This window comes from Mesoplodon mirus (assembly GCF_964341445.2).
Source record: "Mesoplodon mirus genome assembly, chromosome: 2".
Classification (NCBI taxonomy): domain Eukaryota; kingdom Metazoa; phylum Chordata; class Mammalia; order Artiodactyla; family Ziphiidae; genus Mesoplodon; species Mesoplodon mirus.
In genome coordinates, this window is record NC_138977.1 from 82017833 (window position 1) to 82030068 (window position 12236).

Consider the following 12236-nt stretch of genomic DNA (forward strand, 5'->3'; position numbering starts at 1 on the left):
TTCTCTTTCAAAATTGTTTTAACTATTCTAGTTCCTTTGTCTTTCCATTTAAATTTATGAATAATCTTGTCCATATCCACAAAAAAATCTTTGCTGGGGTTTTGATAGGAATTGAGTTAAACCTGTATATCAATTTGGGGAGAATTGACATCTTTACTATATTGAGTCTAACAGCCCATGAATCCATTCATTTACATTTTTGATATTTTTCATCATGATTTTGTATTTTTAGCATACAAGCCTTGTATATGTTTTGTTAGATTTATATCAGAATATTTCATTTTTTGGAGCATTTGTGAGTCATATTGTATTTTAAATTACAGTGCCCATGTATTCATTGGTAGAATATATAAATACAGTTGCTTTTGTGTGTTTATCTTGTATCCTGCACTTTGCTGAATTCACTTATATGTTGGAGATTTTGTCAGTTCTTTGGGATTTTCCACATAGATAGCTATGTCATCTACAAATAGGGACAGTTTTATTTTTTCCTTTTGAATCGGTATGTCTTTTATTTCCTTACCTTCTCTTACTTCACAGGCTAGAACTTCCAGCATTATCTTTAATAAGAGTGGTGAAGGTAGACATCCTTGCTTTGTTCTCAGTCTTAGGAGGAAAGCATATAGTATTTTACTATTAAATAAAATGTTATCTGTAGAGTTTTTGTAGATGCTTTTAATCAAGTTGAGGAAGTTCTCTTATATTCCTATTTTTTGGGTACCTTTTATCATGAATGGGTGTTGAATTTTGTCACTTTTTTTCTTCGTTCATTGATGCAATTGTGGTTTTTCTTCATTAGCCTATTAATATGGGTGGGATACTGATTTTTAAACATTGAGCCAGCCTTGTATCCCTGGAATAAACCTCGCTTAATCATGGTATATAATTCTTTTAAAATACATTGCTGAATTCTATTTGTAATATTTTGTTAAGGATTTTTATGTCTGTATTCAGGAAGTATATGGGTTTGTAGGTTTTGTTTTTTTTTTTTAACTGGCTTTGTCTGATTTTGGTGTCAGGATAACAATACTGGCTTCATGAAGTGAATTAAGAAGGTTCTCTCTTCCATTTTTGGAAGAGATTATATAGGGTTAGTTAATTCTTCTTAAAAATGTTTGGTAGGGCTCCCCTGGTGGCGCGGTGGTTGAGAGTCCGCCTGCTGATGCAGGGGACACGGGTTCATGCCCCGGTCCGGGAGGATCCCACATGCCGCGGAGCAGCTGGGCCTGTGAGCCATGGCCGCTGAGCCTGCGCGTCCGGAGCCTGTGCTCCGCAATGGGGAGAGGCCACAACAGTGAGAGGCCCGCGTACCGCAAAAAAAAAAAAAAAAAAAAAAAAAAGTTTGGTAAACTTCTCCATTGAAGGTATTTGGGCCTGGAGTTTCTTTTTTGGGAATTTGTAAATTGTGAATTAAATTTCATTAAAAATCATAGAGCTTTTATCTATTTCCTGTTCGGTGAGTTTGATAATTTGTGGTTTTTGAGAAATAAGTCTATTTCATAGAAGATGTCAAACTTTCACATGTACATTTGTTTATAATATTCCCTAAACTTTCACATGTACATTTCTTTATAATATTCCCTTATTAGTCTTTTTTTTTTTTTTTTGGCGGTACACAGGCCTCTCACTGTTGTGGCCTTTCCCGTTGCGGAGCACAGGCTCTGGACGCGCAGGCTCAGCGGCCACGGCTCACGGGCCTAGCCGCTCTGCGGCATGTGGGATCTTCCCGGACCGGGGCACGAACCTGTGTCTCCTGCATCGGCAGGCGGACTCTCAACCACTGCGCCACCAGGGAAGCCCCCTTATTAGTCTTTTGATGTCTGCAGGGTCTGTAGTGATTGTTTTTCTGTTTTTAGTTTTATTCATTTCTTCTCTGATCTTTATTATTCCCTTTTTCCTACTGGCTTTGGGTTTATTTTTCTCTTCTTTTTCTAGGTTCTTGTGATGGGGGCTTAGGTTATTGATTTGAGACTTTTCCTCTTTTTTAATGTATGCATTTAGTTATAAATTTGCTATAAATTTCTGCCATTGCTGCTTTAGCTGTGTTCTACAAATTTTGATATCGTATATTTTCATTTTTATTCATTTCTGTGTATTTTAAAATTTTCCTTGAGACTTCCTCTTTGACCCATGAATTATTTAGTATATTGCTTATGTTCCAAGTGTTTGGAGATTTTCCTGTTATCTTTTTGTTATTGATTTCTAGTTTGATTACAGTGTGGTCAGAGAACATACTTTATATGATTTCAGTTCTTTTAAGTGTTGAGGTTTGTTTTATAGCCTAAGATATGGTCTATTTTGGTATATGTTCTTTGGGCACTTGAAAAGGATATGTATTCTGCTGCTGTTGAATGTAGTGTTCTATAAATGTTGATTAGATCCTTAAAGGATGGTGCTATTGAGTGCTTCGGTATCCTTGCTGATCTTCTGTCTATTTACTCTTATTGAGAGAGAGGTATTGTAGTCTCTAACTATAATTGTGAGCTTGTCTCTTTCTCCTTTCAATTTTGTCAGTTTTTGCTTCACTTATTTAATGGCTCTGTTGTTTGGTGCATACACATTTAGAGTTGCTACGTGTTCTTGGTAGATGGATCCTTTATGATTATATAATGTCCTCTGTCTCTGCTGATTTTTTTTTTGCTCTGAATTCTACTTTATCTGATACTAATATATAAAAATGTAATTTTATTTAATTTTAATTAATTTAAATTTAAATAGGCTCATGTGGCTGGTGGCTGCCATATTGACATTGCAGTCCTCGAAGATGGAGAGAGCTATGACACAATAAATTTAATTAAAAGGTAAATTTTATAGTATGTTAGAAGGTGTTAAGGGCAATGGGTGGTTAGCAGGAAAGGGAAATTGGGGCAGAGAAAGTAGGTGATATGACTTTAAATTGGGTAATCAAGGAAGAAATCATTGAATGTGACACTTGGGCAAAGATTTGAAGGAATGAGAGAGTTAGCAATGCAAATATCTTGGGGAAGAGTATATTAAAGGCCAAAAGGGAGGCGGGCCATAGTAAGAACTTTAGCTTTTACTCTAAGTGACATGGAGAGCCACTTGAGAATTTAAAGCAGACCCTGATTCATTCCGACTTATATGTTGTATGAAGATCATTCTGGCTGGTGTGTTGAAAGTAGACTGTAGGGGACAAAGGGTGGAAGCAGGGAGACCATTTAGGAGTCAGGAATACAGGTGAAAGATGACAGTAGCCAGACCAAATGGTTAGAGCAGGTTTTTGAGAAAATATCAGACATTTGGTTTTAGATGTGTTACATTTGAATTGTTTATTAAATAGATCCAAGTGGAGAAAGCAAGTAGATTGTCAGAGTTCTCCAGATCTATCAGTCCCTGCCCTTGTGGAGTTTACATTTTACTGGAATATGGGTAGTAAATACAATACATAAATAAAACAAATGGATAAAACATACACTATGTTAGAAGGTAAATCTTAGGGAGAAAATTCAAGTAAGGAAAAAGGGATAAGTGGTGTTGGGTGACTGACTTGCTGAGAAGGTAACAATTGAGTAATGATAGGAGTAATGATAGGAGGAAATACATCTTTTAAATACCTGGGATAATATTAGTTTAGGTAGAAGGGACCAAATGTAAAGGTTCTGAGATGGAAGCATGGCTGATGTTTGAAGAAGAAGGAGGTGAAGTATGGCTGGAGTGACATGAGCAAGGAAAAGAGGATTAGGGATGACAGCACCGAAGTAAAAAGTGTCTGCGTTATAGGCCCTTTTAAGGGCTCTGGCTTTTATCCTGAATGAGATGGGAAGCTAGTGGATAGTTTAGCAGAAGAGGGGCATGATCTGACCCTGTGGTTTAACTGAGTCACTCTAGTTGTTATGACTGAAGGGGCAAGGGTGGAAGCAAGGAGATTAGTTAGGAGACTTTTATACTAACCTGCTGTGGTAGCAGTGGATATGGTGAGGAATGATCATATTCTGGATACATTTTGAGGGTTGCATTGACAAAATTGGCTTACTGATTGGATGTGGGCTGGACAAGATTCAAGGATTATTCCAAGGTTTTTGACCTAAGCCGTTGGAAGGATAGAATGGCATTAATTGAGATAGGAAAGACTAGGAAGAACAGGTGTGAAGTAGGTGATCAGGAGCTCAGTTTTGGACATGTTAAGCTTATGATGCCTAGTGGACATCCAAATAGGTGTTCAGTAGGCATTCTCATTATGAATACTGTTTTTTTTAATGAAATAATTGTACTAAAACAGTGTACTCACTGTTCTGAAAATATATTACATTTGTTAATATCTTAATTTTTAACATGTTCAATCCTGAATAACTTGAATATTTTGGAGAGAGAAATTGTTTGACTGCTTTTTGGCTTTGCTGCCACCAGAGTTGATGGTACTTTCTTAAATAAAGATGTCATTCCGATTTTAGACATGGAAATATAACTATAGTCTGAGTGTTTCAACTTGCTTTCTATTTTAGGTCCTATTACTGCTGGATTGTGCAAGATATTTAACCCTATTTTCTTTGAGGTATGACTTAAATATCAAACAAATAAGAGAAGGGAAATGTTTTAGTTTTGGAAGTCAGAATGCCAAGGAGAAGGAAAAATCTTGGGGGAAATCCTTTTCGGAAGACTACAAACTCTAAGGAAGTTGTATCCAGTGTTGCTAGTCGTGAGGAGCCAACCACTACTCTTCCTTCCATGTGTGAGACAAACGTTGATCAGGAAGAACTCTTCACCAGTATCTCAGAGATGTTTTCTGATCTGGATCCTGATGTAGTGTATTTGATGCTTTCTGAGTGTGATTTCAAAGGTGAGAAAAAGTTTAGTTTGAACCCTTTGCATCTTATAAGAAGATTTCATGTACTATGCCATGACCAGTCGTAATATAGAAAATGACTACCTTATTTCTATCGTGTTCATCATTTTTTGAATATCTGCTGAGGGCAAGGTATAAGTTGGGTATTACAAGGGATATGAAGAAGAGTAAAGCTTAGCTTCTTTCAAGAAATGTACAGTTCTAAGTGTAAGATGTATGTGTAGATATCATATTCTATGTTTTATTTCTTTTTATCTTCCTTCTAGAATAGGTTGGCACTATTGACTTGGACCAGATAATTCTTTGTTGTGCGTGGCTTTCCTGTGCATCGTAGGATGTTCAGCAGCATCTCTGGCCTGTACCCACTAGCTGCCAGTAGCACATTCCTCCCTGCTACCCCAGCTGTGACAACTAAAAATGCCTCTATATATCATCTTATGTCCCCTGGGGGCAATATGATCCCCAGTTGAGAACCATTGGCCTGGAATGTAAGCTCCTTAAAGACAGGGATTTAAAAAACTTTTGTTTTACTATTGTGTCTCCAAGCCCTCAAATACCAAATGACTCAGTAGGATCTCAGTAAATATTTTTTGAATGAAAAGGTAATTATAATTGTGGACACGAGAGCTGATTAAGAATTGAGGCTGGGCTTCCCTGGTGGCGCAGTGGTTGAGAGTCTGCCTGCCGATGCAGGGGACATGGGTTCGTGCCCCGGTCCGGGAGGATCCCACGTGCCGCGGAGCGGCTGGGCCCGTGAGCCATGGCCGCTGGGCCTGCGCGTCCGGAGCCTGTGCTCCGCAACGGGAGAGGCCGCGACAGTGAGAGGCCCGCATACCGCAAAAAAAAAAAAAAAAAAAAAAAAAAAAAGAGAAAAAAAAAAAGAATTGAGGCTAATAGAGTAGTGCGGTTTCAAAAAATTGGCTTTGGAGTCAAGAAAACTAGGTTGGATTTCCAGCTCTGTCACTTAACTCTGGTTTCAGTTTTCTTATCTGCTAAGGAGAATAATAATAGTAGGTACCTACTGGGACTTTTTCAGTGAAGGTTGAGTTTTAGTTTTTTTGGTTTGTTTTGATAAAGTCTTCAGTATAGTAAGTTATTAATGACTTGTAATAAATTGTTTAGATGTATGTTTGCAGCCATAGATATCAAATTTGACTGATGAGTAAATTAAATATTGATGTTTAGTGTTGCTATTGGCCATGATTAGTATAAGATAAAATTATTCTAGGTTTAGGGAGTTTTGGTAATGTGATAAACTTCCATTTTTTTTACATTCCGTGGTCTGTGATGTGAGCATATCTTATCTATACTGTTATGATATGTATACAGAAAACCAGTTTTCAGCAGTCCACATGATGCTCAGAAATGATAGTGTTTACAATTTTACTTGTGGCTTCAACATTTATTTCCTAATTTTGATGTGTTTAAACTTTATTTGTTGCACATGCACTGACATAGCAATGAAGAATTACAAGGAAAATATATTACCCTTACATCCTAACAAAAAACATTTCAGTTTTCCAGGATCTTCTCTACACCTTGTTCATAAATACTGATGTTTTGAGTAGTTTGAATAATAACATTGATGAAATTGTATATTCTACTTTTTAAACTTAGCCTAACATAAGCATTTTTTTCAGTATTGGCTGCAGTCTTTATATTTATTTCTAATAGCTTTCTAATATTCCATTGGGTTGTTGTGCTCTAATTTATTTAATTATAACTAAGTTTTACATGGATAATTAATATTGCAAAGAACATCTTGGTACAAATAACCTTTTCTGTCTTTTGGCTTTTTTCTCAGTCCCAAAGTTTTATTTTCTTCTATCACAGGGTTAGGACAGTTTTTGGCTCTTGGAAACATACTGCTAAATTGCCTACTAAAGAGGTGTGCCATATGGTATCAGCATGGGAAAGGGTGGGGTGGGATAAACTGGGAGATTGGGATTGACATATTCACACTACTACATATAAAATAGATAACTAATAAGGATCTACTGTATAGTACAGGGAACTCTTCTCAATACTCTGTAATGACCTACATAGGAAAAGAATCTAAAAAAGAGTAGATATATGTATATGTATAACTGATTCACTTTGCTGTACAGCAGGAACTAACACAACATTGTAAATCAACTATACTCCAATAAAAATTAACTTTAAAAAGTAAATTTATTTTAAAAAAAGGGGGGGGTGTGGCAATTTGTAATGACACCAGCACTGTATAAGTAAAGGAGTTTCGTCACAGCCTTTTGAGCATTGAGTGGTATTATTTTAAGATTTTAGGAATAAGATTTTACCTTTTCTTAATGCTATTTTTTTAAGATAAAGAGAAATGTTGAATATATTTGTGTATGATTGTTTATTAATTCTTGTATTGTGTGAATTGTTCATGTGCTTTTCATTGTTTTATACCATTGGTTTTTTTTCAACATTCTGTGAAAGAACTTTTCTTTTGTGTTATATAGATATAGTTTGATCTTTTACTTATTTTTACTTAATACTGTTTTTTTTATTATATACACATTAATTTTTTTGGTTGATTTTTTTTCTTTTGTGATTTTTCTATCACATAGATTTTTTTCTTAGAAATACCTCTTATATTTGCTTTATTTTCCTTTTCTTTTTTCTTTTTTCCACGTTTAGGGCTTCTAGCTTTTGTAGTATTGCTATAGTCTTCTAACTGGTCTCTCTGTCAGGCTTGCCCCCTCCAATCCCTCTTTGTTTTTCTTCTTAAGGGAACATAAATTGGGTGCTTACTAGGTGCCAGTCCTTGCGCACAGCCCTTTTTCATGGATTATCTCATTTAATCTTCACAACAACACTATGAGGTAGGTACTTTTATTATCCACACATTGCAAATGAGGAAATCAAGGCTTAGGAAAGTTACGTAGCTCGTTAAAAGTGTTATTGCCAGCAAGTAGGGATTTAAATGTCGTTCTGACTCCTGACCAGAGCTTTTACCTACTGTGCTGTGCTGTTTCCACATTTATCTTCCATAAAACAAAACAAGATTAAACACAAAAATAATATAAAAAAGCCTCAAATTTCTGATGCTTAACAATTCTAATGGCTCTGTATTTATGTTATATGGGGAAGAACTCAGCAGTGGAGTCAGACATACCAGTCCTGGCTCTGTCACTTAGTATCTGTGTGACTTGGGCTAAGTTAATGTACTTTCTGAACTTCATTTCCTTCATCTATTTGCTAGGAATACTGTACCTCATAGTATAATTTGAAGATTCAGTGAGATGACAAAGCATCTAGCCCAAATGCTATGATAGGTAGTTTCCCTTCAAGTTCCCTTAGAAAATAAAATTGATATTTCTTACCATGAAATACAGGACCCTTCCCAATTTCCCTTTCCAGTTTTATCTCCTCTTACCCACCATACTACCGTGTACTCGCATTCCAACAAACTTCTCTTAATACCTTAAACATGCTTTGTGTTTTCAAGACTGGCTTTGCCTTTCCCTTCTGTGTCTGACAAGTTTCTTTTTGATCTTCGACTCCCAGTTCACATATTACCTTATGTGAAATCTTTCCTTACTCTCCTATAAGGCTGTTAAGGCATTTGTATATTATTAAAAGTGTGCATTATTTAACCTATATTATATTATAGTGTGATTGTCTTCTAACATAATTATCTGTAATTGCCTCCATTAGACTGCAAAAATCCTTTGAGTGTAGTTAAAAGCTGTCTTATTCATCTCTGTACAAAGTATGTCTGATACGTAGTACATGCTCATACATATTTTTTGTTTGTTTGTTTTATTTTTTGGGTTTTTTTTTTTTTTTCTGTACGCGGGCATCTCACTGCCGTGGCCTCTCCCGTTGCGGAGCACAGGCTCCGGACGCGCAGGCTCAGCGGCCATGGCTCACGGGCCCAGCCGCTCCGCGGCATGTGGGATCTTCCCAGACCGGGGCACGAACCCGTGTCCCCTGCATCGGCAGGCAGACTCTCAACCACTGCGCCACCAGGGAAGTCCCATATTTTTTGCATTAAGTGAAATTCATAGCATGGACCATATATACAAATTACATTTACTAGGAGAGTACTTAAAATACTTCATACTTAAAAGGACATGCAGTAGGTTAGTATTTGTTGAGTAAATCAACTGATTATAGGATCTTTATAAACAACCCTAATGTATATAATTACAAATATTTTTACTTTTAATCAATAAATTCATCAGACAGTATCTACTTGATGGCAGTTCATTAGCCTAGTTTACTACTGTTTGTTTGAAAGTAACATTGCATGTCTTCATAATTTAAACCTTTCACTAATACAGACTGATATATTAGTAAAATATTAATTTAAGGAATGACTTGAATATTTATAAATTTCTCTGTATTTCATTCAATGTGAATTCTAGTATAATTTTATGTGGATTTTAATTAAATTATATTTTACTGTTTTCAATACATACGGATATATTTTGTTGTCGTTCTTGTACAGTTGAAAATGCCATGGATTGTCTATTAGAATTATCAGCCACAGACGCTAAAATAGAAGAATTGCCTTCAAAAAGCTTCGTTGCTTCTGAGAACCAAGTAGATGCAGTGGGATTTGAAATAATGGAAAAGTGTCCTCCTGAAGAAGAGAGTGAAGATTCAAAAATGGATTCATTTTTGGACATGCAGCTAACTGAAGACTTAGATTCCTTAATACAGAATGCTTTTGAGAAATTGAACTCTTCTCCTGATGACCATGCATACTCATTTTTGCCTTTGCGAGATGTTAATAATTTTAGTAACCCGAGTGCATTTATAAATTCAGATTCAAGTAGTACGACTCCCATTCTTTCTACCCAAAATATGGATTTGAACAGTGAAAATGTAGAGAGTTCTGCCTCTACATTAAGTTCAAATTCCTTAACTTCACATTCACTTGCAAATGAGTCCAAAAGTTTTACAAAGGATAACACATCGGCATTGGAAGATTCTCTTCTCAGTAGTTCTTTAAATGTAGCAAATGACACTATGATGGATTGTAGTAACCAAGTTCAGAAAGAGCTTTTAGAATCTGTGTGTGTTGAGACTCAGTTCTCTCAAGCCCCTGTAGATTTGGATGCCAACGAACTTCAGGCTCCTTTAAACCTTACTGTGCAAACTCTGGGGCTTGGTTTACTAGGTACAGGTGGAGATCAGAAATCTGTTCCTGATGCTTTTGTAGCTTCTGAAGAATTCAATTTCCAGTCACACAAACAGACTGAACTGCCACCAAAGGGGAAGGATGTGAACTACTGCCCAGTACTTACCCCTCTCCCTCTACTGCTGCCTCCTCCTCCCCCTCCACCAATGTGGAATCCAATGATTCCTGCTTTTGACCTCTTTCAAGGAAACCATGGCTTTGTAGCTCCTGTTGTAACCACAGCTGCACACTGGAGATCTGTCAACTATACATTTCCACCCCCGGTTATTTCTCATACTTCCCCAACAAAGGTATGGAGAAATAAAGAGGGAACAAGTCCTTATCAGGTACAAGAAACTCCAGTTTCTCAGGTTGTAAGAAAGAAGACATCATCATATGTTGGACTAGTTCTTGTCCTTCTCAGAGGGCTTCCGGGATCAGGAAAATCTTTTTTGGCAAGGTATGAGGTTTAATTGAGTTTAAAGAAAGAGTGTAATGCATGAACTTGAATATAACGGCATGAATATGTGGAATACTTTTAGTTCATAGAGATGTTTACTAATTTTTTTAACTTTGTAGCTAATAGCACTGTTTTCTCTAGAAGTTTTTATTGAATTCTTTCATCTCAGAATATTTTGAGAGACAGAATAGAGGAAAAAATTAAAGATGATTCCAAGATTGTGAACTTGTGAAATCAACAGAAATAAGTTCATGTGGAAGAGAACTAATTTGAGTGGGAGAAAGATGAATTCAGCTTTGATTATAGAGATAAAGGGCCATAATTGATTTTGAATTCAAGGAAGTCTTATACACAAGAATTCTACTGGTAGTTGGAGATTTGGAAGTGCAGCGTGTTGTTAAATAAGGTTTTAGAAATGTATGATTTGAAGAAAGAACGTGGGATGAACCACTGACAGAGAACTTCAAATTCTCAGTGATTTATTTCTTGCAAAATGTGCTCTCAGTTGTTTTATCTCAAATACCCATCTGTGTCCCCTTTGTAATCAAGGAATGTTGTGGATGCCTTGGTGTGAGAGACTAGAGTCAGGGTTAGAGGCAGCTTTGTTGTGTTTTCAATGGCATTTGTTAAAGAGTGTTGTTTTCAAAGTTTTCTCCTACTCCCCTTCTTTAAATTCCAGAATATTTACATCTAATATATTTTATTTGCCAGTTTTTCCCTTTTTCTTCCAAATTTTAAGTCTTTGCTCTCTTCTATTCTTAGCTGGGTCTTTTCTATTTGATTCTGGGTGTATCTAGCATTAGTGAGTATGCATGTATACCTTGATGAGCTCATTTTCAGTTGTTTTTTTAATGTCCTTTCTTAGTGTGGATTTATTTCCCAATAAATTTCCACATATTCTACTCATACACTTATAAGTATATTCTTTTGTAGACGTAGGCTTTCTCATTGATTTAATGACCACAAGAATAAGAAACATTTTAATTTAATATTATAGACATTACAGTCAGTTATGATATTACATTTTGTGAAAGATTGGAACAAAAGGCTGTACCTTAAAAGGTAATAGTGCTGTGACATTTGTTTGAAGAACTAGGTTTCAGAGGCCTTAGAGCCAGAGGCAGCTACAGTTAGCGATTGGGAAGAGAAAGAAGTGCTTGTCACAAAGTCAGAGCTTACTAATAATTTTTGAATGAATAGAGAGAAATAACTGGGAAGTACAGAGACATAGAAGCTGAGTTTTCTCAGAGAGAACAGTCCACAGTATTAAGCTAGCGTGCAAGCCCAAGGAAAATGAAAGATGAAAAACAGCTTTTGGATTGGAAAGAAGGTCATGAATGGATATCTTGAAAAACAGTTTTGTTGCGCTGGGAATGTGGAAGACCTTAAGACCGTAAAAAAGCATTTATACTAAAGCAGTTAAGGGAAGGAGAGAAGTTGGGTAATAGTTGAAAAAGGAGTCCTTAAAGTGTGGTTAAAATTTTAAAAGATAGCTGAGATGTATACACGTTTAAAGGGAAAAGAGGAACTAAAGTGTCAGAGGGGAAGACTTAGAGATGAAGGAGAAGAGGATAAATGTAAGAGTCTTAAAAAGTGGGAACAAGTGAGCATTCACCAGAATGTAAGCTCCATGAGTGCAAGAATGTTTGTTTTTATTCACTGATGTATGCGCAGTGCTTAAAACAGTGCCTGGCACTTAGTAGATGCTAATAAAAATTAAATTCAAAAGGTATATTTTAATATGGGAAAAGAATCTAAGAAAGAGTAGATATATGTATAACTGATTCACTTTGCTGTACACCTGAAACACAACATTGTAAATCAGTTATACTACA

At 36.1% G+C, this 12236-nt stretch overlaps 1 protein-coding gene across 10 annotated transcripts in view; it reads left to right on the forward strand.

The window, feature by feature from the left end:
- N4BP2 (NEDD4 binding protein 2) overlaps positions 1 to 12236 on the forward strand; it is an 85533-nt gene that overhangs the window by 24493 nt on the left and 48804 nt on the right. For 7 of the 10 annotated variants that reach the window (XM_082611505.1, XM_082611497.1, XM_082611496.1 and 4 more), the window contains one exon: positions 9267 to 10401. In XM_082611505.1, coding sequence (XP_082467631.1) covers positions 9267 to 10401 — 1135 coding nt within the window. Of the gene's footprint in view, positions 1 to 620; positions 2802 to 4463; positions 4799 to 4825; positions 5293 to 7297; positions 7636 to 9266; positions 10402 to 12236 lie in introns of those variants that run through there. The other 3 variants (XM_082611500.1, XM_082611504.1, XM_082611503.1) reach the window with 3 other exon arrangements.